Consider the following 27,030-nt stretch of genomic DNA (forward strand, 5'->3'; position numbering starts at 1 on the left):
AAAAAAAAATGAATCAAAAATTAATGTTTTTGGAAAAATTAGACAAAACAAAATCTTCTCAAAGAAACAGGGTTAAGGTATTATATTATTACTGTCATTGTAAGCATCGTTTAAACAAGTTCAGTTGAAACTGCAACAAGTATTGTTGTAGCAAGTTTATCATTTAGTTTCTACTGCATAAGCAATCATAATGACCATTTGAAAACAAAATCGACTGACCCAAATATGAGGAGACATTTCTCAATGCGGAAACAATCCCTCCGGGCCCAACCCTTCCTCTGCCCGCCTCCAGCTCCTCCAGCACGCGAGCGGAACTTATTCTTCTTTCCTCTTGTCTCGTCATCACTGTCAAACTCAGAATCTTCTGACTCCGATCCGATCTCTGCAAATATTTCCTGGTCGTCAGTGTTTCCCCCAAATCGTCGAGTCTGCTTCCGGTTGCGGGGAATTTGCAGAATTAACTTGTTCTGTGACAAAACAACAAAAATAATGGCATCGTTCAACCAACATCTTATTAATCCCAAGTTTACGTTCAGATTGGAAAGCAGTCAAAACTGTGAATTAAAGTTAAACCTTAAGTTATGAATATGCCTGTGTGTGTTATTCTAACTTGAATATTAAAGTAATTTTTCAATTAAACCATCAGGCATTATCTTGCTTGAACTACAGTAACTCACATCATTCAGTCTTTCCAAATCCAGGTCAGCTTTCCGAGCCCATTTCTCCCAGAAGTTTGGATCGTCCAGAGAAATATCAGATCGGTCTTCAGCGGACACAAAACTTGCCTGGAATTAAACAACAATATTACATGGTCTTAACTGCATTTGCACATAAACGGTTTGGGTCAAACGAGCATCTCAAATGCAATATTACCTTGGAGAAAGTGGATCCTTTTTCTCCCGATTCGAGGGTGACAGTGTGGGCTCTTCTATCCAAGATTTGATCAATGTCCTCTTCACAAAACTTATTTGCTGCATCATCATCGTCCATGATGGCTCCATAAGCTCCTCGCTTTAACAAATCTTCCACTTCGGACTTCGATAGCTGTGGACCTTGTGTCTGAAGAGAATAAACGTAACCGCATAAAGATATTTCCAATTAGAAATATATAGAGCCAATAATGTTTTAAGTTGGCTGCAGACATAGCAGTAGTAGTGGTTTTTACCAGTTATTTGAGGATGGAGCAATGAAGAAGTCTTGGCTATTTAGCTGGCACCATACAACCTGCACTGAAGAAACCTAATAGGTCGAAACTGAAACCTTGTCTGTAGCTCACTTATTTCCGTTTAAGTTTGCAAAAAAAGTAAGTTTTAATATAAAATAATGGTAAATGTTTCCTGTTTTAGGCATTGAATTAAATTATAAGAGAGCAAGAATTTTTTAACCAAATCACACAAAGACCCAGACCTGACTGGACTCCTGGTTTTGCCTTCCACTGATTGATTGAAGAACAGCTTTATCGAGGCCAAGCTTCAAACTAGCTTTATCGAACATCTCACGTTCGTACGAGTTGCGAGTTATCAGACGATAAATCTTAACCAGTTTCTGTTGTCCGATTCTGTGACATCGGGCTTGAGCCTAAAAAGAAAGTTAAATTAAACAGATGTTTTATTTTCAATACACAAATATGCTTGTGTTGAAATCCTTAATAATAATAGACTTTGTGTGCCAACATTTTGGATTGTAAAATAATGACATAGTTTAAATTAGGTCTACAGTATTGGAAGATACACTTACAAAACAGGGCATGCCATGAATAATCAGAATTTCTATTCATAATTCGTTTTTTTTTAGTTCACGTTTATAGGTATGCAGATTCTACTGACTTTTGCGAAGTAGTGGAAAAATAGATGAAACCTCTTTTAATTGGAACAAGTTATTCTTTACCTGCAAATCATTCTGAGGGTTCCAGTCCGAATCGAATATAATCACGGTATCAGCAGCTGTCAAGTTAATTCCCAACCCTCCAGCTCTTGTGCACAGAAGGAAGACGAATCGATCGGACCCTGACCAAAAAATGTTTTTATTTGATGTGGTTTTAAATATGTATAATTCTTCAAACAATTTGAGACACTTCCACCATATTTAAGTTGGAGCTCTTCACAGTTTTACATAATTGATTTAAACCAAAATTTTAGCAGTAAATTTGGTTGTATTCCTTCTATAATTCTTTCTACGGCTGAAATTTAACACACAAACCTTTTTCCAATAGCTTTATTATTAAAATAGTTCTAATAAACTTATAGTGATCTTACCTTTTCTGCAGAAGCGATCAATGGCCATTTGCCTCTCGTTGCCACGGATACAGCCATCAATTCTTTCGTATAGGTAGCTTCGTTGAACGAGGTAATCTTCAAGGATGTCAAGCACTCTCACCATTTGTGAGAAGATCAGCACCTTAAAACGAGGTTATTTTTTTTAAATTGGAAAATATGTAATTTTTCTTGTAGCAAGAGCAAGAACGCTATTACATAAATGTGCAGCTTGTGGTAAAACCCACAACATTTTTACTTTATGACAACATTTTATCAAAAAATTTTAAGTGGAAATGTGAAATGCATTTTTTATACTATTACAACAAAAACAAACCGATTAATCGACTGTAAGATGCACAATATTTAATCTGTCACATTTTGCCAAAAAAAATAAAAATTTATAAATCATTTTTAATATTTTTAGGAAGTACCAAAAATGTCCAATTTTGTTTTTACATTCAACAAAGAAACAGATTTATGCACTAACCTTATGTCCTCCCTGTTTAAGTCTTGGAAGAAGTTTGTCGATGAGAACCAGCTTTCCTGAGCTTTGTATCATCGCTTGCAAAACATCAAAATCTTCTTTCATCTGCCTTTCCTCCTGCATTATCTTCTCCTCCGCACCTGATAATTTAAAACACAAAAAAATATTTCTGTTTTTTGTTAACTTTTCCAAATTATGCTTTAGTTTTTTAAGAAAAAAATATTTGTTGTTAAAACTTTCAAAAAACTTAAATGCAAAAGAGCAAAAATGGGCTAAGGTTAAAGTGGAAATCTTAGCCTGGCCATCTGACTGGCCAGATCGTCTACAAGAGTCAAGCTATCTGTCGCTCACAGGATTCATATTATTGGTTCCAGTTAGCTTAAATAAATTACCTTTAATGAGATAGGGATGGTTGCAACATTTCCTCAGTTCCATCATCGTGTTCATGAGATTAGGAACATTTCCACCACCAGTTCCTTTGGCGAGGAACTCAAAATTACGTTCCAAAATCGCTCTGAAAAACACATAAACAGTTTTTTTGGTGATGTATTATTCATAAAGTTGAAACGAATGTGTTACAAGCATCAAATTTTGTTGAATTGTACAAAAACAAATTATGAACTTATGTGGGGCATATTATTTTAAATACGGAAAAGCTGGAAATCTGCTGATTAGCATAACATTAATGCAAATGATTAGTGATGAACACAGTATGGTGAAACGTCAGCATTAGGAAACATGGATGCTAATCAGACGATTCCTAGCTTTAGTTTCACAATAAATACAAAATTTTAGTGACAAATAATTCATCCACAATTACCACTCGAGTTACTGATAAAGTGATTTTGTTCAAGGAAGATGGGATCACCTGTAATATTTCTTCTGCATGTTTGTAAGTTCTACTTCTATGATGGTTTCTTGTTTGGGAGCGAGAGATTTTTCAACATCTTCCTTCAATCTCCTCAACATCATCGGCTTCAGGAGCTCCTGCAGTTTCTCAACCTGACAAAAATAAACAAGAAAATAATTTAAATGTGCTAAGTTACAAGTGTCCAAATGTGTGAAATAAGATTAATAAATGGATTGAAAACAAGTCAAAGTGAGTGGTCCAATGATGATCAGTGAGCTGCAGACATTGCACACTGTCCCAGCCTATCAGGTCTCATCAATTGGTCATTGTTGTGGTTCACAATTGGGTACTTAAAAGAGTATGTAGCGTATGCAGCTAAAGAAATGTCTCTATCTGACTAGCTAGTCGACAAGACCGCCATCAGTCACCAGTTGCACCGATGAGACTAGACACGTTAAATAAGTGTTCAGTGTCCTCTTTATAACGATTTACCAGCTGGAGCCACTTACAATATCATGTGGCAAACTGGTTAGTGCACAAATGGTATTCATGTGTGAATATAAAGCATGTCGCACCCTCAAATTATGGCCAATAAATTTTCCCCTCTGCGGATCAGTTACAAATGCCTCCTAGACCGGTACCAGCCCACAGGCCGATGGAACACCTGATCTATATTACCTGTGCATTGTCTTTGAGATTTCCGAACTCCAGTGAGAATGCTTGTTGTGATGTAAATGTGTCAGGTTGAAGGAAGGAAAGCAAAGCAAATAATTCCTCGACATTATTCTGGAGCGGGGTTCCAGTCAACAGGACCTTGTGTTCCTAAAGACACAATACCCAAGTATTACATAATATTAATACACAAAATTGTGTCTTTGTTTTATCAATTTGCAATAAAACAGCTATCCTAAAGCACAAAAGTAGTGTTTTTTTCCAACAGGTGAGACACAATTTAACCAATGCTACTTTATGTACTGGGGTTTGCAAAGCATTAGAGAAAGTACCCCAGTGCTACTTTTAGGCAACAAACAACCATACAGGACATGCGGCTATGAGGATGACCATATTAAAGAAACACTGACATGTTTTATTTATTTTATTAATCAAACAGATGTTGGCATAAGTTTTTGCTGACATGGCCGAACTAAATGCAACAGTTTTCTACAGTATGGGCCACTATCTCTGCCCTCTCTATTATGAGTATTCCCAAATAAAAAGTGTTTGTTAAACTCTATCTCCTGTATTTTGTTGTTTATTTCTTACCAAATTCATACTCCTGAAAGATTCCACCAGTTTGCAGGAGACATTTTTGAGTCTGTGTCCTTCATCAATGATCATACACCTCCACTCAACATCACGTAGATGTGGTGAATCCAGCACGATCATCTCATATGTCGTGATCACCGCTTGCATCTTGTACGCTCCTCCAATCTCATCCAACTGTTGTTGACAAACAATTGGCAAAATCAAGAGAATACACAAAGGTAACTTTAAAACATCTACACAAAGATCAATGTTTTCGTTTGATAATATGAAGAGATTGTAACACCACAACACTAATGGGCAAGAGCATTTGTTTTCATTTATCTGGAGCAAAATCAAGGTTATTAGGAAATTTTTTGTGAGAAGTTAACATTGGGATTTAACATAGAAGATTGATTAAAAATACAAACACATAAAATCCCAACACCACCACCTACATTTCAAAACCAAACTAATGAGGTGAACTTACATTTTCATCTCGACAAAACCACTCGTAAGTTTGTATCATATCCCGGCTGGTCTGGCTTCCGTGGTACACGACAGCATTGATTGTTGTCCATGATTCAAACTCCCGCTGCCAGTTTGCGATCGTACTAAGAGGAGCGACAACCAAGAATGGTCCCTGCGCCAACATTCCAATTTCAGTTTGGTTTTACAACAAATTGCCTTAAAATTGTGGTCATTAGACCAGTATATGATTGGTTGTGACAACAATATTGGATGATGAACTTCTTGCAAACCTTTACATCATGAAGATACATTTCGGCCATGACCAACGTTAGTTTGATTAAAAGTTTTTACAACAAATTGCAGATGTCACATTAAAATTCTGGTTGTTAAACTGGTGCACGATCTGTTATGACACTAATATTGGTACAAAATCCATATATTTATGAACTTCTTGCCCACCTTTATACCGTGGTCATATATCTTCTGTAGAAAGGTGATGGATTGTATAGTTTTTCCCAAACCCATCTCATCAGCCAATATGCAGTTCCGTCTGAATAGGAAAAGCTCATTAATTAACAATCATCCAACAACAAAGTGTCCTTGACACAACTGTCTGTTAGAATTAAACATTTCACATCCAGGCATTGTAATTCAGCTTACTTGTTGTACCAGTTGAAGAGTAGCCAGTTAACACCCTCAAACTGATAATCACGCAAAACGTTGTTGTTGCAGAAATTTACTTTATCTTCAGACATTCTCCTCCAAGTGTCCTTGGGTGGCCTGGACTGAAATTAAACGAAACCAAGTTTGTTGGAGTTATTTGAAAAATGTCTACTTACATGCGTAGGATAACATAAAATTAGAATATTGCAACTTGCTTTGCAAAATGAAGGATTCTAATCACCATTTTTCCAATTCTTGGTAATATTATTTCATGTTATATTGTTTAGTGCTAAAGAAATCAAGCTGATGATAGCAACATATACACAACTCACTTCAAATTTAGATATATAAGAAGTGACACTTAAAGGACACTTTATGGTCTTGGCACTATTAAAAAGACGATTTTTTTCACAGCTGATGCAGCGAGAGGAACCCACGTTTTTTTTTTAAATGAAACATCCGTGTTTATAACAGTGCCAAGATCAGGTAAGTACAGTTTGAATTTGTTGAAACTTACTTTTCTCATTCCAGGCCTGTATCTGCATCTTGCATCAAATTGTTTGATTTTATCCTGGTCTATGTCCTCCTCTCTTTCCCATGTACTGTCCTCATAAGGTAGGGAACACCATTTTACCAAGTAATGTTTGGTGACCTGCAACCAGCAAGAGATGCAATTACTACAGCACGAACAACCCAACACAATGTAGAGTTACAGTTGTTTCCATTTAGGAGTGTGTGTATCTGGTTGCCATGGTAATTAAGTATAAAATGTGTTCAAGCAAAAAGCGCCAATTTTGATGTCAACATTTAGCAAAAGTTTCATTTATAACGGTTTCACTCATTTGTGTTAAGAGTAAAAATTTTAACAGACCTGTGGTTGATTTTCATCATTGAGACTCTCGTTTTTGGTGACATCCAAAACTCGATCAACCGTGACAAAATCAGGGTTGAAAATCTCATCAACCTCAACCTGAAATATTTGCAGTTTTTCATGAAGTATTTTAAAGCACGGATATTATCACAAAGGGAGATCTGGAAATATATGAAGACTTAGGAAGTTACCTCTGGATAAATGAGTTGACCGTTAATCGTGTTTTTGGCAAGATATCGCTTCAATTTCTGGTCAAATCTTTTGTCTTCAATTTCCTCTTTTGTTTTCCAGTCGCAATGAAGATAAGAACTAAAAGATTAGAACGTAAAATATTTAAAAATGAAACATGTTTTTATTTACTCTGTCAATTCTCCAGTGTGGATATGATCGCAATTATTGAATGACAAAATTAGAACGGAAACAAAAAATATTCTCGATTATGTTAATTTTCATAGTTCCTTCTCCAATTACACTTGGCTACTATTGATTTTAGAACCAGTTTACAAAACCATTTAGAGAAACTGTACAGTTGACACATTCATACCAGGTAATCTAATATTACATAATGAAAGACAGAAATAGAAAATATTTCAAATGAAGGAGAATTTCTGATTACACAAGCTACCATAGATCTTAAATTTTGTTCAAAAATCTCTCTGAGTTGTCAGTTATCACATTAATACTAGGTGGTGTTATTTAGCTATGTGCCCGTGCCCAAAAGCCCCTAGTAAAGAGCAGTACAGTGGACTGATACAGTTTAATCTATTATTTGAATACCAGGTGATATCAACACAACCATCACTCACTAATTCTTATATTTAATGAAGAATTCGTCTTCCCCTTCCCCTTCCACCTCTTCCTCCTCCTCAACAATCCCCATGGAGATCCTCCGGATGCGAGGATTCTTCAGTGATGTGGGACTGAGCATTGGAGGAGGGATGGCGTTCAGTTGATTTGTGTCGACAGTAAGTGGAGCTAATTCCTTCATTGCCACGTTGTTCGGGTTCTCAGCAGTTTCGCATTGCGCTGTCAAACATTGTTATGTTTGTTAAAAATTCTCCATAATTAAATAATGACTTCTGGATTAGGATATAAGAAGCTGGTATGCATGCACAAGAAGCACAAGATCAGATCCTGTATTAAATCAAGGGCTCTATGTGTCAGTTTAACAAAGCTTAAATCACAAGACAGAAAAAAGGTTCAGTGAAAACAAGGCAAAAACCTTGTAGCAGCATAATAGAGTCACAGTAAACAAAAAATAGTAAACCTTGAAACACACAATTTAATGTGATTTTATATAAAAATTTACCTTCATTTTCGTTTGTTGCTTCTGTGATGGTGGGAATGCTTGTCTGGAGTTCCATCTTGGTTTCTGATTTCCTCCTGACTCTTTTCCTCCTGATGCGATGAGCGAGCATCTTTTCTACAATCATCACTTCATCCTCACCTGCAACATCCTGGGAAACAAAAAAATTCATCAAATATTTTATATTTTTTTGTGTTTCCATGAAAAATTGAAAAGGTAAAATCCACAAAATAATTTTTGACATAAAAATTATTATTTTCTTGTGAAATTTCATGTTAGCTGCATTGCCACCATTCATTTACAATCTTATGTCAACTCAAGTTTAATATTAGACTCGCATTGATTTTCAAAAGCTTACTGACACCAAAATCAATAAATTACGCTTTAATGACATTTGCAGAGAAGAATTCAGTTCTAATTTTTATATTTTACACAACAACTCACATTCATTTCAACAATGGCTTCAGATTTTTTCAAAGCGTCTTCAGGCAAGAAAGTAGCTTCATCATCGTCGCCACTAAATTGCAACTCTATAGATTCAGTGTAACGTTTCCTTTTCACATTTCGTCCAGATCTTCTCTTCTGTTTGGAAAAAAACAACACCATTTTCACCAAAAAACAATCACAACTACAAGATATAACTAGCAATTCACTTTTAGGCAATGTCATATTAAACTTGTTTACTAAAGTATTCACATACTTCAATTAAACTGTCTTCAGGTGATGGAGGTGGAGTGGTCTGGATTATATCAGAAGCATTCATTTCATCAGAGGAATCATAACCACGTTTGCGTTTCTTCTTTTGCTTCACCACTGTAGCGGGGGGCCTGCTGCATAGTTGTTCACTCACGTTTTGTATACCATTCTTTTACTTCATATTTTACACGATTTATGTCGTGTTTTGAAGTCCAAAGTTTTTAAAAATCTTACAAATATTTTGCTACTTTAGCAAATGAATGAGATGGACAAGAAAACTGCTTACATATTTATTGTGTTTAAATAATGAAAATAGTCTTGTGTGGCATACTTTTTCTTTTTCTTGTCTGGAGATTTTGTAAGTTGCTGTTTATCGGAAATACTAATCATTCTTTGTTGGCTGTCACTGTCATTACTTCCAAGTACCGACTCATCATCCAAACGTGCCGAGTCATCCACAACTGACAAAGATTCGGAGGCTTCTTCGTCAGGTTTTGTGACACTTGCATCTCCATCTGAAAATTAAATAACAGTTCAAGAACGGTAAGACAGGCAACACTGAACAATACTGTTGGAAATCAATAAAAGCAACTTGCGATTTGTAGTTTTATGAATGGTTCATACAGTGGGTCTAAAATGAAGCTTTTACTAAGGAGTCATGCACAAGTTTGATAAACTACAGAACAGTTTGTTAGTCCTCAGCCTCACCATCTGAATTGATCACTTTTTCCACTTTCTTTTTTTTCTTTTTCTTCTTCTCGCCACCAGAAACAACATCATCGCTGCAAACAGGATTAACAAAGATTAGTCGGAGTTTTTATTGTTAATAGCAGATATCCCACCCCTCCGAGGTCTCTTTTTTCTTTTTCTTCTTGGGCGGTGGTTTATCTTTCTTTGTCCCATCTGGATTCTCGCCTTTGTCAGATTTTGTTTTTTTGCGCTGACGCTTCTTTTTACCTTAAAAATAAAATTTTAAAATTTACTGAAAACTTATTCCTTCTACACAATAGCAGAGTTTGCAAGAAACACGGGACAAAAACCTCTAATAACGTCAGTCAATCACTCCACACAACATATAATATGCAAAACAATTGACATACTAGGTGTCAATGGGTCGTCCCCAATCTTGCTTGGACTGCTTGCATCCTGGTGTGGAAAACCTGGGGGTCCACTAAGTGCTGTCATTGGTCCGCTTGGATCCTGACAAACAAGATAAGAATAAACAACAATAAACAATTCTGTCCAGGAAAAATTAACATCAAAACCATTCTTGTGTAAATATTATCAAAACAAAACCTACTCAAAATAAATAAACACACACATAAGGCAAAAAGCACAATCCACAGGCCACAAACTGTTGTGTAATTGTAACATAAATAAATGTGCCGTTTTTTGTTTATTACCACCAAAACACAAGGCATGGTATAAAGCCGTGTTTCATGGTTTTTATCAATTATAAAGGCATGGAGTTTTGCATATCAACGGGGGTGCGGCGAAAAAAAATACAAACGTCAGAAGGTCGTTTGCACGCCAAATATAAAGTTATAGCTTCGTGCATACAACTTTTTTGGCCAAAAAAACTGGACGAAACGTGGTTTTCGCAACAATCTCAACAGTCGATTTTCACTACACAAATGATAAAATCTTTCTTCTTAGCGTGATTTCGCTTGTGTTGCGTAATTATAGGTCGTGAATATGAGGATAATGAAACTGGGCATTAAGAACCTTTGTGAGTGTAATCAGAAAAAAATGCGCCTTTATTTTTGCTGCGGTTTAAACTGGCGAAATCCGAAAGGTCGCGATGCGTATGTGTTGTTAAATTTAGAAAAGGTTGGGGGACCCGGCACCCTGGCACCCCTGCACCCCTGCACCCCTGCACCCCTGCACCCCTGCACCCCTGCACCCCTGCACCCCTGCACCCCTGCACCCCTGCACCCCTGCACCCCTGCACCCCTGCATCCCCGTATTCTACACCAGTGATAAAAATGACACTGATAATTTTAAACTTGAAGAAAGAAACTTGAACCCCATCCAAAATATAGTAGGTTTGTAATGCTTACATGCTTTAAAAACAAAACGATGATAAGAATAAAATTTCTGCAAACAAGGAGGTATTGGGTGTACATACATGTAGCCTTTGTTGCAAACATAAATAAACATGCCCTATTTTTGTTTAAAAGCACTAAAACACAAGGCATGGCATAAATTCAAACCTGCATCATTCTCGGTCCATGTTGTGGGGGTGCATGTAGTTGAGACATTATCTGAGAAAATATTGTCGATTTGATCAACTCGAAACTTCCCACAAACTTTTGCACAAAATTATATTAAAATACTACAATGACTATGGAGTGAGATTGACAAGAACAATTGTGTTTACCTGATGCAGTTGACAAATAAATTTTCAGATTATAATCAACTTTATTTAAATAAAATTTGCTGGTTTGGGAATTTTTTAAATACGAAAAAAATTCTACAAACCTGTCTAATCTGCCCATCCACTTCCATCAACCTCCTCTTAATCTGCTCCGACTTAGGAGGTGGAGGAAGTGGTTGTTGTTGGTCTGGAGGAAGATTAGGATCGGGAACTGGTTGGGGAGCAGGAGTTGGATTTTCCTTTTCTTCCTGTTGAGCTCTTTGCATCTGAGCCTGAAGTTGAGTTGCTTCATGACGGAGAACCTGATGATTAAAATTTAATCCAGAATTATTAATTTAGCAAACTGTTTTGTAAAATTGCCAAATACTTTTAACAACTGAACTTAATGGCTGTGGAAATTCACACCACCATCTGCCTTCTCAACAAATAAATTTAGAAGATCAGTTTTATAGTAACTTTATAATTCTTAACACAAATCTATGACAAGAAAAAAAAATCTGTACAAAAGGAGCCATTGCATGTACCTGTAGCCTCTGTTGCAAATGCTGATGTTGGTTTGGGTGCATTCCTGGTGGATATCCAGGTCTTGGGCCAGGGTATCCGAGTGCTCCACCCGGCATTCGAGGTCCAGTTGGTGGGTAAGGACCTCTAGCATGTGGTGGGGCTGAGCCTTGCATGTAGGGTGTAGCAGTTGCTTGTGGATGGGGCCCATATCGATATGGGTGGGGTTGGTGTGGGTGACCTGGGTACTGGTGAGATGGGTGCATGCCTTGGGGGTAATGTGGACTTGGACCTCTAACCATTGACCCATCATGAGGATGCATTGCATGTGGGTGAGGGGGAGCCCCTGGCTGCTGAGGGTGCATTCCCTGTTTGATTGAAAAAAAAAATATGTATTTATTAAAAGTCTCCCATGACGTTCATATTCAACATCTTTTTGTTCAAAAAAAAAAACTCAAAAGAATACAACAAGTGGCTTACCGGTATTCCATGTGGATGTTGGGGTCTGTATTGTCTAGGGTATGAAGTTGGGTCAGTTTGTGGTCTCATCTGGGCCCCAGGTAAGGTTGACATGGATGATGGTGGCCCTGGGGGCCGATACTGGGCAGTTGAAGTATACGGGCCACTTGCTGATGATGGTGGAACAGCAAAGTTTGGGGCAGCAGTAGGGTGTGGGCCAAATGATGGAATTGGTTGCTCAGGATCTGGTTTCTTTTCTGACGGAACCTGGTTTGGGGGCAAATCAATCGAGGGTTTTGTCTGCTTCACTGGTGAATGCAAGGTACTGGAAGCAGGAGATATAACAGACAAATGCTCTGCACTAGTCTCCACAGACGACACTGGCACATGGTTAGTTACAGTCGGTACAACACTAGATGGCACACTTGCTACAACTGCTGGTGCATCACCGGAGGGCGCTTCTAAGTCTGGCAAGCTTTCAGCATTCGACAAACTGTCATTGTTTACTACAGCTTCAGATGAATCTGTTCCAACACCTTCGGGAGCAACTGGGAGAGAGCTTTCCTCATTTGAAATGTCTGCACTTGTTATTTCTGTTGGTTGAGCGCTTTCTGGTTTACATGTAGACTGTACTGCAAGCTCAGACTGTGGCAAATTAGGTACAGGTAGATTAGATTCCACAGGTTTTACAGTTGGCGCAACTGACACATTTGGCAAGCTTTCAAGTTTCGTTTCCATCGGTGGCATGACAGGACCTTGGTTGGATGTTGGTGGCGCAGGAGCTGAAGTAGCCACAGCATTAGGTTGGGATTTAGGGGGCTCAGAAGGGTTTACTTCTTGAAGTTGTTGCATGAAGCTGCCGCTGCCATCCATTGCATCACCTAATATGCTGTCTAGGTTAAAGTCATTGTCAAAGTCAGCAGAAGGGGCATTTTGCTGAGGTTGACTGCCAGGTACAGACGATGGAAATGAAGTTCTAACTTGGTTTGGAGGCCTGTATGCCATGTTCTGTTGCACTTGTGGCCTGACACCCATGTTAACGCTAGAAGGGCCTTGAGCAGCTTGGCTTACATTTGGTCCATACATCTGATGCTGTCCAAATCTTGGCATCTGAGAGGGTGTTTGTTGGTGTGATACATGAGGTGCAGTTGGCACGCCACCACTTGCAGCTGATGGAACGGGAGGTCGTGGACCCTGCCAACCAGTGTGTGGATAGCGCATTTGGCCCGCGTAGTATCCATGCTGCTGTTGTGGTTGCGACTGTTGGGACATGGGGCTCTCCCCATTGTATGGAGGTGCTTGCATTCTTGGTGCAGGCGATCGTGCCACAGACGGAGTGTGGGGAGCAGAAGGTGGAGGTGACATCATTCGCGGAGGGCTCATAAATCCCCTTGATACTTCATTGCGAGGTGTTGGAGTCCTTGATGGAGCAGCAGGAGGTCGGTAGCCAGGAGTCACTTGTCCTTGATTCATAAACTGTTGGTTTTGCTGCATTTGTTGTTGCTGTTTAGGTGAATAAGAAGGCATCCTTGCATTGGGCGACATGGGTCCAGCTTGGTGTGCATGGGGAGAAGCCTGAGGTGCAGGATATTGGGGAGTGGTACGTGATGGCAGTGGGGATAGTGGCATGTTCGCATTTTGTCTGGGTGTCATGGAGCTTCTCATAGGTGACACAGGGCTACCATGGTGTGGAGACATTGATGGCTGCATTGGATGACCAGGCATCCCCAGCATCTGAAAGGATAAAACAAATGGTGAAATAAAGTAAAAGTTGTCAAAATTACATCGCAGCGATTTTTTGTATGGTGCATATTTGTAGTAGTATTGTGTATATTTTATACTTCTATACGGTTCATTATTCTTACCATAAAGTGATTTACTTAAATGTATTTAAATTCGTATCGTCGGGCATTTGAATTACAATATACAAAAAATATCCAGATTAAATGATTTTTTTCACCTGTTGTGACTGGTGAGTTCCTTGCGTATTGACAGTTGGCATTTTGCTTCTGTACGACGGAGCAGTACTTGGTTTAATTTGACTTTGCATTACATTTTGTTGCATTTGCTGCATTCCTGCTTGTTGCTGTGGTCCCGATTGCGTATTCACTCCTGGTTGTTGTGTGGCGCCACCTTGAGGTTGTTGTTGCTGCATTTGAAGCATCTGTTCGTCAAACTGAGAAGGTGGTTTTTGGCCTGAATTTTAAAATAGATGAGAATTGGTTTTAAAATACTGTCTATAAAAGGTATTTAGCAGCCAAGGTGTATTTAATGTAATAGCCTATTTTTCAATGACACAATTATCAGTGACAACCTGCACATGCATAAAATACATTAACAACAAAATTGGTACTGTCAGTTATGGATTGCCTATCAATTCAAGTAAAAATCAATGCTTTACATTTTTTTTACATTTCAATCATTACATCATCACATCCAATGTTGGATAATCTTTTCCGGGAACCATTTCTCAATTAACTGACATTACCAACCAGCTAGTATTGACTATCATACCACATGAACCTTGTCCTTCTTTATGATACACAACCAAATAGGCCACGCATTGCAAAGTTCACACCTGTCTAATTTGTGAGATATTTTGTGATAGTCATCTTTTCCATGAATACATTGGGTCTCACTTCATAATTAATTTATTACCTGTGCCTTTATACTGAATGTTGATATATTTGTAAATCATCATGGCTGATTAGCATAAATGTCTATTGTCAATATTATAAAAAATATTAAAATCCAGAATGCAAACAGCATTGTAGCTGTATTACCTGCTGATTGTTGTGTTGGAAACTGTTGTTGGTGATGTGGTTGCCCATAAATCGACATGCTAGCTGGTGTTGACCCTCCAACCATACCTGAAATAGTTTTTTAACATTTTGAAACTGTTTAGACACAATACAATTTGTAGTCCATATTCAAAGCCATCAAACAAAAGTTACAAACCTGGCCGTTGGTATTGTCCTGACATAAGTGTTTGACTTTGTGGTTGTTGACCAAATTGCTGTTGTTGTTGCATACTGCCAACTAGTGGTTGAGAAGGGTCAGTGCTTTGGTAGCTTGAAGACACCTGCAAGGCTTACTGGTTACAACTATAATTGAGTTTAAAACTTGTATTGCCACAAAAATACACAACCAAAAGCTAAAGGGCAACACATCTATGTAGACCAAATATGCTTTATTATCCACTGGCACCCTATTGTCGACAAAAACTCTTTTAGTTACAATATCGGAAAATTTCTTTTCAATCTTATCTGAACTGGTTGCAATATTTTAAAAGTACTGTCGAACAATAAACATGCATAATCTATGACACTCATGTACCTGCTGAGATGGAATCGGATGCCTGGAATGTTGTTGCATTGTCTGTCGCTGGTCCATTGCCATCTGCATACCACTTCCCATATACTGTGAGCCGTTATACATCCCACCACCTATAGATAATGCATGCATATAGGAGTGAAGTTACTTGATCAATAAACTTGACAAAAAGCATCATTAAATCAATGCCAGTCTGGGTGACACAAAAGTTGCCTAAGTGAATTTTGCTGTTGCATGTCATATGTAGGGATTTTTATTCATTTGCATGAAGCGCTACTTTAGTTTCGTGAGACAACATTTTGTAGGACATCATATTGATTGATAATTACAAACTGACAGTGATATTGAGGAGAAAAAATTATTGGCATTTTTATCTCAGTTGACTGTTAAACACAACTCAGTTGTTTTGGCTTGTACATTGGCTATGTAATTGTTGTGGGTTTGTATGATGTACTATGTATGATGCTACTTCATGATTTACAAATACACCAACCTTAGTTATTTTATAGCAAAGTATTATAAGAAACACAGGGTGTTTTACAGGTGATAAATCGCATGCGATGCAGAAACATCTGAGCTATCTTATGGAAACAGACAATTTATGGACAAATATTACACATAATTTAACAGACATGCATCTAAAATATTACAATACACAACAAAGTACATTGTTTTAGTTTTAAATCTTTGCAGTAAAATATTTGCTAAAGGGTTTTTTGTTATTTTGAACCAAATTTCCAATCTTGTAACAATATGAAAATTTAACCAATGGTTTAATAAAACATGCTAGCTACCTTTTGAGTGCCTATACTGCATAGCAGGATTGCTGTCTGCTGCAGAAGTAGGGTAAGACCCAGGTAATCGTGATTGGTTCGGCATTCCAGCGGGGTACATATGACCACTAGATGCCGAAGCAATACTTGATGGAGTCATGTCCGGTGGAAAGGATTGTTGTGAACTTCGCACAGGCATCATTTTTCCATGGTTGTACATGTAAGGATCGGTTGAAGAGTAGCTTCCAGTATGTGGTGCGCCATAACCTGGTTGTACTGGGTTTGAACCAGGGTATCCAGAGACAGACTGAAACCTCTGCATTTCCACAGAATGTGGCTGCTGCCCGCTGGCTTGGCCCGCCATCATTTGGCTTTGCATCGTGTTTTGAGCAGCAGCATTTGGATGTGGTGGTGCTCTACTTCCGTACATTGGATGGTTGTAATCCTGGGCACTGGGCACTCCACTGCCGTTGTACTGTCCTGGCATACCACCGTGATACATATCCAATAGTTAAAGTTCCGGCGAAATTAGACAAATATTCAACATCGCAAGATTTGTACAAAGATATTTGGCACTTGCACCAAATATCCACAAGTGACAAGAAAATGTTTTTGCCAACAAATATCTTCAAAAAACAAATTGTTTTTAAAGTTTTCTATGGATATATAATAGCAGTAATTAAGTTTATTAACTTGGTGGTTGACATACCACCTTACATTCAACACTCAAAATACCCTGAAAACCACGGAAAAACTGCACATGCTGTTTCACAACCTTTGCATCACTAAGACATATATAAACACCATCACATATTAAACTTAGTGACACATTTTTCTTACAATTTCCATACAACACCACCTGACGCCCAACGTATAAATTGTGGCCAGTTTCATCCCATTCATGTTTGTCTACAGAATAATATAGGGTAGGGTCCTGAATTGCTATTTTCTTGACCAAAAGAAACAAGATTGCCTGAGGCAAATCAAGGCAATTTACCACATAGTCTTGAATTCACTCAGAAAACCAATTTTATTTTAAGTAGCAGTATAAAGTGACACAACTTAAAAATTTTAAACAATTACAGACCCACAAATTTCTTTTTCATGGCAGTTTCTCACAGAACATGTAGCCTAATAACATGCTACTATTTAACAACCATTTTAATGTACTTTCCAAGAGGTGGCATTTAGTAGTTATGCCATGCCACAACTATCACACAAGAACAGGATTTTCAAAAATTTAAACTTACTTGCTTCAATAAACCACAATCTTTAATTGACACATTGTATCATTTTTTGTTATTCATAAACTGTAGGACTTTTTAATTTGCCAAATATAATTTAAAAAAGTGATTTGGCAAAACACACAATAAAAAACATGTACGTTCAAACTAAACACTGCAAAATCAGCTTTGCAACACCAATTTGAAAACGGTGAAACTTTAAAATGTGATATTTCATGGGTTTTGTATGCGCTGGCTGTCACCTATTTTCTAGTACTTTTATCGCAACGACAGCGAAAGTCGGCAGTTTTTGTGACGAAATCAAACAAACTCCGCCCCTAAGTCTTATTTCCAACCCTAGCTATTTATTTGATTTGAACCGATGCGCATAAGAAGTTACCAAGATGGCCGCCATAATTACGAAAGAGAACAATGACGCGCCATTACCAGAAACGCGACACACAGTTAGAACACGCAAAAACATAAAATCGCACGCCAGACTTCCAAGGCGGCTTTAAATGTACCGCGTCTGCTCAAACTACTAACCCCAGCACATCGACTACGACTTTCACACCAACAAGAGTGCTTAACGAACGCGAAAATAAACGACGAAAACGAATTTTCGAACTTTGAAAAGCGTCGGTGAGCGCCTTGCCGTGAATTAGTTGAATTTGATGAAGCGCCTTTTGTACAAATTTGTGCTTCGTTTTGCCTTGTGTTATATCCCGTACAGGCCCGAAGAGATGCGGCAGCCAATCAGAGATGGCGCAGTGCATGGTATCGCCTGGATGAGGCATGACCCCACCACACAAGGTACTCGGATAAACAATAAATAAGAAAATAGCTCCTCGTGGAACGAAGGAGCGAGTGTTGATCTCATCTTGTTCTGAATTCTTTGTTTCTCCCAAACTTTTTCTACAAATGAGCAAGAGTTTAGTTTCTTTGCTTTTCTGCTCAAGCCGGACAAGAGCGCCGGCGCCTCTCTTACGTTTCTTTATTATCTTGGCGCGTCTACGTTTTGGAGGAAGTCGTCACAAGTGACGTAGGCACGTCACCAAACGGCAGCGCTGTTTTGATGTCTCGCTCTTGGCTTCTGTCGTGCCGGATATATTTTTCAATAAACCTTGGTAAGCCGAAACTTCACTAGCAAACTGTTTTATTAACCAATTATTATGTGAATATCGTATAATTATTGCAAAATTAGGCCCAAATTATTCATCTCAGTTTGGCAAACATTTTCGTACATTCATGCTAGAAATCATTTTGTGCTTTATATACGAGTAGTTGCGAATTATTCTTTAATTTTGTTTATTCAGCAAAGCATACCCACCATTCAATGAAAAACGTAGGTATTGAGAAAGGGCCTATCTAACCCACGTGTATTCTGAGATTCCACAAACGGGCAATAAAACGGTTTCTCATAGGAAACCGAACAAAACATTTATGCGCAATCCCAGCCACTTACATGAGTGTCCGCAGAAAAATTCAAGGGATTATTGTTATTGTGACGTGGCGTGGCTGTTCTGGGAATGTTCAGTTTAACAAAAAGATATTTATGTTTTTTATGTTACCCATTGCATGCTCGCCTTTTTTTAGTTTCACATAGGGGATGCCCCTTTTGTCCTCCCCTTCGGGAACCCATTTTCTTATGTATTAAACACTTACGATTTCCTCATAAAATCATGACATTTTGTCATAAAATAACAGAAATATCTCAACATCAAGCATCTGCACAAAATGACACTTATTTTATTGAACTGTTTTATGAAAACAAAACAATATTTTTATTTTCAATAATAATGCCGGAAAAATCTAGGAAACACGAAAGTACTGATTTCACAAGTCCTCTCTAACACCAAATCCAGGCCCTGTTGGAGTTTCCGTTAGGGATGTGAGGCCACCTAGTGGTTCACTTGCATAGCGACTACTCCTGAAAGTATAAAATCTTGTGATGTAAGACAACATTGATCGAAGTTATGTAATAAATGTCAAATCTTGACACTTAAAGAATGCAAGCCGAGGGCTGTGTCATTATTTCAATATCATGTTACTTATTGCCAATGTTTTCTTCTATATCTATCTTACAGTTAAAACAATTTTGGTGCAAATGGTCTGTTTTACCTGGGACCAGCCTTAGGTGTTCTCCCTGCTTTCAGGTCATCCAAAATTTCTTCCATGTCAGCTGGTTTGAGATCTTCCTGTAGCACAAAATATCAGGATCAGTGACAACAACCAAGGCAACATAAAAAAATGCATTGAAACATAAACCACCCTAAAATTCACATGATACTTCAAAGACACAAGTGAACTCACATAATAGAAATCATTGATTTGTATCATGGGCGCATTAACACATGCTCCCAGGCATTCAACTTCCAACAAAGTGAACATTTTGTCAGGGGTTGTTTGTCCGGGTTTTATTCCAAGCTTGTCTTCGATTGTTTTCAAGATAGCGTCGGAGCCACATAGCATACATGGGGTCGTTGTGCAGAGTTGTAGATGATATTTTCCAACAGGATTTCTGATTACAAATTTTTTGTTAAGAATCTTGTCACAGGCAAAGAAAAGTAAACATTTAAACACTTCAAAAGATATTTGCACATGGTTAAATTAATAACGGTTGGTTTATTCTAAGTTAAGACAAGAACGAGAAAATTGTGAGTGACATCACAAACAAAATGTGCAAACACATACAGTGCTCATTTGTTCACATAGAAGCATATACGCTCCTTCGTACTTTAGTATAACATACTGTTACAACATACTATTAACCTTTCTTGCAGCCGCAGTAGTAACATACACAAACACATCCAATTAAGTAGGCGGTTTACCTGTTGTACATAGTGTAGAAAGTGGCCACCTCATATACACGCATGGGAGGAATTTCTAGAATAGTCGCAACTTTGTTCATTGCTGATATGGGCAGCCAGCTATGCTGTCTTTGTGCAAGGTCAAGGATGGGCATTACAGCTGCTACTTTATGACCTTCAGGGTAGTTTGCCATTATGGCATCAATTCTCTGTTTTACCAAATAAATGCAGTAATTAGATGTGATTCTAATTTAGTAATTAGAACAATGTACATAAAGATATTTATAACTTAGTCTCAGAAAGAAGAATAAAAAAGTCATCAGTCCTCAAGAGCCTTCGCCAGAATAGACTAAGTTAGTGACTCGGCATAATTGTTGAGCAACAGAGTAATTGCATACATTTAACCCTAAACTAACTTATTTAAGGCTTACATAGAAAGAGATAACAGCAAATCACCAATGACTGCATGAGTTCATAAACATTGAAACTATAGGATTTACTTTGTAGTTTTCTGGTGTGAAGTCAAATGGAGTGTTGGAATTATTTTCTGGAGTGTCAACATGATTGAATATAGCACCACTGCCACGGATAGCAGATGCATGAAGATTTCGACGAATCTGAAAAACAGGCAACTCCTTTCACATTTACACTATTACATTTTTTATTGTAAATTCTTCTTTATTTTTATTGAAAGGCTACAGACCAAGAATAAAAGTAGACGAATCAATATTATCTGGATAAAATAAACCTTTAAAATTTGCAATTGTAAACTTTAATTAGCTATGCCGAAATAGTAGTATTTTTGTTTAAATATAATTGCTTGCCAATCTTGAACAATAAGTTTCCTGGTAACGAAACTTACCAAACATGACAAAGCTTGTCTTGCCGAGGCAAGCATGTTGTTATTGTCCGATCAAACCAACAACAACTATGCTCTACAATCCGTAAACGTTGCGACTTATTCCAAGACCTTCACTGCAATCTTTCCAATCAATACATTCTGCAACGGTTCAATGATTTTAAACTTTTGTGGGTATTTGTGGACAAATCTTGGCGACCAAATTTTTTTACGAAATCTTAAGTAAAACAATATATTTTTTTCATACTTTGTCACTAAAGTTTGCATCGAAACTTTCGAAAATCCATTTTTACTAATGATGCACCGAAACAGCTATTTTTATATTCGGCCGAAACCGAAACTAGTTTTGGTATTTATCTCTTTAAACGCAATAAATTTAAACAAAACATGTACTGGATATAGGATCTAATCCTATCATACAGCCTTTTTTTAGCGCTTAACGAATAACCTCGTCTTCTGTTCCAACTGCTTAAAGTTGATTTTCAATGAAACGAACACATTCATACAGTTTAAACAATGATTCTAACCTTTTCTAAACTTTGCGTATCAGCGTTGCATGCAGTAAAAAAGTTTCGGTTTCGGCCGAATTTATTAATTGCGAAAACCTTAGTTTCGGCCGAATAAATTTGGCAAACCGAACTTTTGGTGCATCCCTAATTTTTACTGACATTTTCTGGGAAATATTATTGATCAAGCAGACAATATTTTTTAGTTACAACAATTTGGGTGCTATATAAAATTACACCAACACGCGTCGTCTACTTTATAATAGTCGCTCTCGAGTACATGTTGCAAAATACTCGGTGGATGTTTAACCGAATTGCGAGAAAAGTGCAGAAAATCTGTTGCTACATTACTGTTTCATGTTAACTAAATAATTATATGTGTGTATGATGGAATCACAGTAAACAAAAAAGAAAATTTATTCCCAGCAAGGTGCAGGATTATTTTGATCAAACCTTTTAAAACTGAAACAAAATAAGTTCGTTGCACCGGGTTATGAGAATTTGCTATCATTGCGCAAAATATTTTCATCCTCGAAGCGTTTCGCCACTTCAGGACACTTGAATAGTTTCGAGCACTTGAAGCCAGTGTAACTTTCCTTCATCGTTGCCACTTATTTTTGTTGAATATGACAGCTCCGTCTGAAACCTCGTGCCTTTGTAATTCCAATCAACTCTTTACCAAAAGGGGGTCTTGGTGGGAGTTGGACTTTTCAGACCGTGCTTCTGGCAAATTTGTTTTTGAAAATATGAAGTTATATATGATGGTTTATGTACTATAATTATAATGCCTTTTCCATGTCTAAGATTCTTCACAAAGAGCAGACGATCAGCGCTAGTGCGCTAATACCATTTGGCACTATAGTCCTGTTTAGTTGCCAAACGGGGTCACTGTGGTCCCAAAAATATTCAGACATATTTGCAAACAAAGCCCAGCAGTTTTGCACCGAATAAATTTCGCATTGCATCAAAACTACCAAATCAAAGAAACAAAAGAATGCTAATCGTGACAAGAATTTTGTTTTAGTTCAAGGAGTGCATTTCAGTAGCAAGGCAAAAGACCCCCCTTTGGTTTTATCGTTGCACGTTACTTTCGCCTTTCCAGAGAGGGTCTGCAGCACTCAACATTGGCGAAAGTTTACCGATGTCCTCCGCTTGCACTGTTCATAAAAAGGATGCCTGGAGATGAGAACCCTCCAACATGCTTTGAATCAGTGGTGAAGTAAACTCTCATAGGCATGTCATAGAGAGGAACCCCATGCTTTTTGTTGGGATCATAGGCTCGTTTTGCTAATAACTAAAAAGAGAAAATTTAGTAAAGTAATATTTAAGGGTTACAGCAACTTCCAATAGTTACAAATTACAAAATATTGTGTGAACAATATTACGTTGAGAAAAAAACAGTTCAAACGCAAAAACGGGTTTTAGTGAATGTTGTTTTAATGAGTGATTTTGAGGGAAACCCAGATACAGTTGAAATATGTAGTATTATTGGCCCGTGAGAGCACTGTAATAAAAATATGTGAGGTGCAATGAAATAATGTTTGCGTCGCAAAAACTATTTTTTTTTTTTAATTTTTGATCGAAGTCCTGAGATTTGCAAAATTGAAAAATAAAAACGGCCAATTACATCATAGGACATTGTAAATAGACGAACTTTGTTCTATTCGACATTCTTTGCTTTTTATATTCCTGCCTAGATAGACGAAACAATGCATTGCAAAATCAACCGAAACAAATTTGCTTGTAGTTTTATTTAATATTCGGCCGCAGATGATGCTGGCGATAAACTGGAGTTTCCACACACGGGAGGCGATTCAGCGTTTATTCGTCATTCAGATCTGCTTGTTTGGTGCCGCATTTGGAATACAATGGCTGTGAGTGGTTTTGCATTCAATTTCATGTGAAACAACAACAAAAAAGTTTATCTTAATTTTAACAGTCCTTACGTTAAATAAATTGTTACTGATGCTGCCAGGCATATTTATTGCATAATACTGCTCTTCTGGCAAACTTTATTGTATTTACGTTGCGTTAAATTGCAGATCATTGGGTAAAGTCATGTCAGTTGGAACCGAAACAAGATCGATGCTCTTTTGCGACCAGAGTTTTTACCTAACGTCCAAGCAGAAAAAAGTAAGCTCTGGAACTTTGTCATTGTTTGGTGGTACTTCGCGGACGCTTGCCAAAAGTCAGTTAAACAAAGTGACAGATATAGCTTGAATTAAAATCACTTTTTATTACATGTTCGAAACAATTAATTAACGATAATTTTTGCAGTTTTGTCGCCAATATTCGGGTACAATGGCTTCTGTTGCCGGGGCGGCGTCCATGGCAATGAAAGAATGCAAACGACAATTCACCAACGAACGATGGAACTGCTCGACGCCCTATCGACGTCATCGAAAGCGGGCCACGGGGCCGGACGGGGCCCAAGAAGGAAGCCGAGAGTCGGCTTTCGTTTATGCGATTAGTTCTGCCGCTGTGGCTTACTCTGTTGCTCACGACTGCACACAGGGGCGCATCAATCGTTGTGGGTGTGATAAAACGTGGGATAATTACGCCCCGACGAATAGGGAATTCACCTGGAGCGGTTGTCATGCCAACATCGACTGGGGGAAGCACATGTCGAGGCTTTTCACCGACGTTACGCGGAATAAAAGGATTCGGAGGAACACGAGGAAAGCAAGGAAGAGGAGAAGGAACGTGAACCACGTGAACATCTATAACAACAACTTTGGACGAGAGGTAGAATGAATATTGTTAAAAGATAGTACAGGGTTGGATGGGTCGTGCGAATTGGCCACTTTGGGACGATTTGCCTTTTCCTAATTTTTCAACAAACACATAATATTTTAGAACTCAAGAGGCCGGAGGCTTTTTCAAATTTTCTGCGTAATTTTTTTTCTAGCTTTCTTGCAACCCTGGCGCGGCTCCGGATTCAAATAATACGAATCGTTCAGTGACAAATGACGCACGTAATGGTATTTCAGAAACTCGTCCGGCACTTGTCAATGTTTACACTTAACAATAGTGAGCACTTTGAACCAACCCGCAGGTGTACGGCGGCCAGACTGGAAGCGAACTTGTGCTAATGCGCGTTTTGTTCTCGCAAACTTCGCCATTGTGAAAATTGCCGCTACGACGAGCTCTTCGCCATTATAAGTCCCCTGTACAGAAAGTACAAGTGTTGTCTGGGGGCAAAATATCGATTTTTTTTCGTGTACGAGGAATTTAATTAACTTTTAGTTCCGGTGTGGGACAAGTACTTTGGGGGGAGGTGGCCTATTCGGGGGAGGGGGATGGGGGGGTTGAATGGGTCAGGAATATTGTCGGAAAGTATATTACTTTTTCGGTGAAAGTCTTCAATGGTTAAAGATAAAAAAAACTTCATACTTGTGCCAAAAAAAGTTTGTGACTTCGGACATAATTTGTTACTCAGAAAAGACCTTTTTATTGACTTTTGAATTTAAAACGACAGATTTGGGTAAAATGAATTTTGGAAATCGTATTTTAACTGTTGGTAAAATAAATATCTTTTGTCAAAATTTATTTATTACGATAAACGTTTTAGTGTTTCTTTCGTGTGCATGTCTTTGATGCGCTACTCTAACCAGGGTCAACTGGATTAAACGTTGATATCTTTGTAGTAATATGTCTTATGATGGCAGAATCAACAACAAACTACAGATATTTGATTCTCTTTTCCTTGCAAAATTACCAAATTTAAGATGGATAATATCGTCAAGAATATTTTAATTTGTGTCTTTCATGCCGTTCCAGAGGTTGATGGAAAGAATGGGACGAAAGTGCGCATGCCACGGTCCGACCGGCTCCTGTCAACAACAAACTTGTTGGAGAACTTTACCAAGCTTTGAAGATGTGGGGGCGTCCCTTAAGCGCAACTATGCCGAAGCACAACAGGTTGGAAGATGCTTTTACACCGAGTCACAAATTTTTTTCCAAACTTGATCCGCATATAAGCCTATGTAACATAGAAATCTGTGCAAATATTAGCGCTACGATTTCGTGTAGTATTTCAACTTGAATATATTAAAAAAATAACAGGTGGGCCCGGTTCACGCCTAATCATTAAAATTCGCACAGATTTCTGTTTTACACAGACTTATACGTGGGTCAAGTTTGGAAAAAACTTCGTGACCCGGTGTAGTAGTATTTTCCTAGCAGGTTGGCCGACAAATAAATACTTGACCGCTCAATTCAACATGTATTACTGCTCACCGGGAGCTTGATTTAAAAAAATCTCGCGCTGACTTGCCAAGAAAAGTGGCTGATCCAGCTAGGCTACATGGCCAGTAAACCCATAATGATTCAGGAATTTTTTTCGGTTCACACATTCAAACCTTTAAAATCTGTAAAACCAACTGAAGTCATTGTTTTAGGTCCATGTCGTAAGATCAAGAGAAGGAAGGCTGCTGGTCCGACCAAAAGAGCTCGCACTCAGATGGAGGGAGTCGCTAGCTTACCTTAGAAGGTCTCCGAGCTACTGTAGAACATCGGGTCGCAAATGCACTCTCGGCAAAGGTGCAGGGAGTTGCAGGACGTTGTGTTGTGGAAGAGGTTTCACCAATAAGACAATTATCGAGCGTTCACCTTGCAAGTGCTCGTTCGAGTGGTGTTGCTCTGTCACTTGCGCGGAGACCTGCCTGCAAGAGAAGGTCGAACATTACTGTGTGTAACTTAAGCAGTGCAAAGCACTACACAATGAAGGACAACACGCACAATATTACTGCTGCTGACTAAGTCGATCGCTTAGCAGAAGGGAATGCTTGTCATAAAGGACATCAACGCAAAGACAGCATACAAAAACATCTTGAAGGCTCCTAATGAAAACGTTTCTATAGCCACAATTATTTACTACAAGCAATGTGTAATGAAAACTATTAAAATCAACTTTCTATTCTTTCCTGTACTTTATTTTGTAAATAAACGATGCAAATTGGCATTCAACCTTATTTGGGTCATTGTCTTTATGTCAGTGCAACTTTATGTCAAAAAGTATAATTTATTGATGAAACAAACGACAACGAAATTGTCGATAACATACAACAAATTCACAAGAAACAAATTCGCAAAAGGAAGCTTCGGATAATAACAAGAATCATTACATCAATATCTTCTACTAGTTTCAACCCTTTACGCTTACAACGCTTGCATATTGCTTGTTTCACTACGCCGGGATTTATACCTTGGATATTCTAGACACAAATCCCGACCAGGTTTTTTTCTAGGTATGTGGGTAGAGCGCTTGACCAATTTAAAAGGATGCACGCAATTAGCGGCAGCCTGTGGTTACGAAAGCTAAAAAATAAGGTCACATTTGGCGGAACAGA

The 27,030-nt window shown here is 38.1% G+C and overlaps 3 protein-coding genes across 6 annotated transcripts in view; 1 reads left to right on the forward strand and 2 right to left on the reverse strand.

Annotated features, from left to right (window-relative positions):
- Nucleotides 1-16,904, reverse strand: part of LOC145895132 (uncharacterized) — a 31,492-nt gene extending 14,588 nt beyond the window's left edge. For all 4 annotated transcript variants that reach the window (XM_082983893.1, XM_082983894.1, XM_082983892.1 and 1 more), the window contains exons 1-34: nucleotides 16,303-16,904; nucleotides 15,512-15,621; nucleotides 15,134-15,257; nucleotides 14,959-15,045; nucleotides 14,136-14,371; nucleotides 12,197-13,909; nucleotides 11,740-12,084; nucleotides 11,320-11,517; nucleotides 11,052-11,102; nucleotides 9,939-10,038; nucleotides 9,681-9,795; nucleotides 9,547-9,620; nucleotides 9,170-9,353; nucleotides 8,843-8,972; nucleotides 8,587-8,724; nucleotides 8,146-8,293; nucleotides 7,643-7,862; nucleotides 7,028-7,145; nucleotides 6,837-6,935; nucleotides 6,483-6,617; nucleotides 5,963-6,087; nucleotides 5,762-5,852; nucleotides 5,322-5,474; nucleotides 4,853-5,029; nucleotides 4,268-4,411; nucleotides 3,608-3,741; nucleotides 3,132-3,253; nucleotides 2,743-2,879; nucleotides 2,256-2,397; nucleotides 1,888-2,006; nucleotides 1,408-1,578; nucleotides 874-1,059; nucleotides 678-785; nucleotides 220-467 (exon numbers count right to left, since the gene is read on the reverse strand). In XM_082983893.1, coding sequence (XP_082840019.1) covers nucleotides 220-467; nucleotides 678-785; nucleotides 874-1,059; nucleotides 1,408-1,578; nucleotides 1,888-2,006; nucleotides 2,256-2,397; nucleotides 2,743-2,879; nucleotides 3,132-3,253; nucleotides 3,608-3,741; nucleotides 4,268-4,411; nucleotides 4,853-5,029; nucleotides 5,322-5,474; nucleotides 5,762-5,852; nucleotides 5,963-6,087; nucleotides 6,483-6,617; nucleotides 6,837-6,935; nucleotides 7,028-7,145; nucleotides 7,643-7,862; nucleotides 8,146-8,293; nucleotides 8,587-8,724; nucleotides 8,843-8,972; nucleotides 9,170-9,353; nucleotides 9,547-9,620; nucleotides 9,681-9,795; nucleotides 9,939-10,038; nucleotides 11,052-11,102; nucleotides 11,320-11,517; nucleotides 11,740-12,084; nucleotides 12,197-13,909; nucleotides 14,136-14,371; nucleotides 14,959-15,045; nucleotides 15,134-15,257; nucleotides 15,512-15,621; nucleotides 16,303-16,783 — 6,863 coding nt within the window. In that variant the 5' untranslated portion in view covers nucleotides 16,784-16,904. The remainder of the gene's footprint in view (nucleotides 1-219; nucleotides 468-677; nucleotides 786-873; nucleotides 1,060-1,407; nucleotides 1,579-1,887; nucleotides 2,007-2,255; nucleotides 2,398-2,742; nucleotides 2,880-3,131; nucleotides 3,254-3,607; nucleotides 3,742-4,267; nucleotides 4,412-4,852; nucleotides 5,030-5,321; nucleotides 5,475-5,761; nucleotides 5,853-5,962; nucleotides 6,088-6,482; nucleotides 6,618-6,836; nucleotides 6,936-7,027; nucleotides 7,146-7,642; nucleotides 7,863-8,145; nucleotides 8,294-8,586; nucleotides 8,725-8,842; nucleotides 8,973-9,169; nucleotides 9,354-9,546; nucleotides 9,621-9,680; nucleotides 9,796-9,938; nucleotides 10,039-11,051; nucleotides 11,103-11,319; nucleotides 11,518-11,739; nucleotides 12,085-12,196; nucleotides 13,910-14,135; nucleotides 14,372-14,958; nucleotides 15,046-15,133; nucleotides 15,258-15,511; nucleotides 15,622-16,302) is intronic.
- Nucleotides 16,905-19,243: 2,339 nt separating this feature from the next.
- Nucleotides 19,244-21,316, reverse strand: LOC145894390 (NADH dehydrogenase [ubiquinone] flavoprotein 2, mitochondrial-like). The gene is made up of 6 exons (XM_082982965.1): nucleotides 21,177-21,316; nucleotides 20,815-20,931; nucleotides 20,336-20,523; nucleotides 19,818-20,025; nucleotides 19,626-19,702; nucleotides 19,244-19,434 (listed from the first exon to the last, which is right to left on the reverse strand). The coding sequence occupies exons 1-6, from the start codon at nucleotides 21,210-21,212 to the stop codon at nucleotides 19,341-19,343; spliced, it is 720 nt and encodes a 239-aa protein (XP_082839091.1). The 5' UTR covers nucleotides 21,213-21,316; the 3' UTR covers nucleotides 19,244-19,340.
- Nucleotides 21,317-23,980: 2,664 nt separating this feature from the next.
- Nucleotides 23,981-26,376, forward strand: LOC145895439 (protein Wnt-4-like). Its single transcript, XM_082984246.1, has 3 exons — nucleotides 23,981-24,424; nucleotides 25,460-25,600; nucleotides 26,080-26,376. Exons 1-3 carry the CDS (start codon nucleotides 23,981-23,983, stop codon nucleotides 26,374-26,376), a joined length of 882 nt encoding a protein of 293 aa, XP_082840372.1.
- Nucleotides 26,377-27,030: the final 654 nt, after the last annotated feature.

This window comes from Ascidia mentula, chromosome 3, assembly GCF_947561715.1.
Source record: "Ascidia mentula chromosome 3, kaAscMent1.1, whole genome shotgun sequence".
Taxonomy (NCBI): Eukaryota; Metazoa; Chordata; class Ascidiacea; order Phlebobranchia; family Ascidiidae; genus Ascidia; species Ascidia mentula.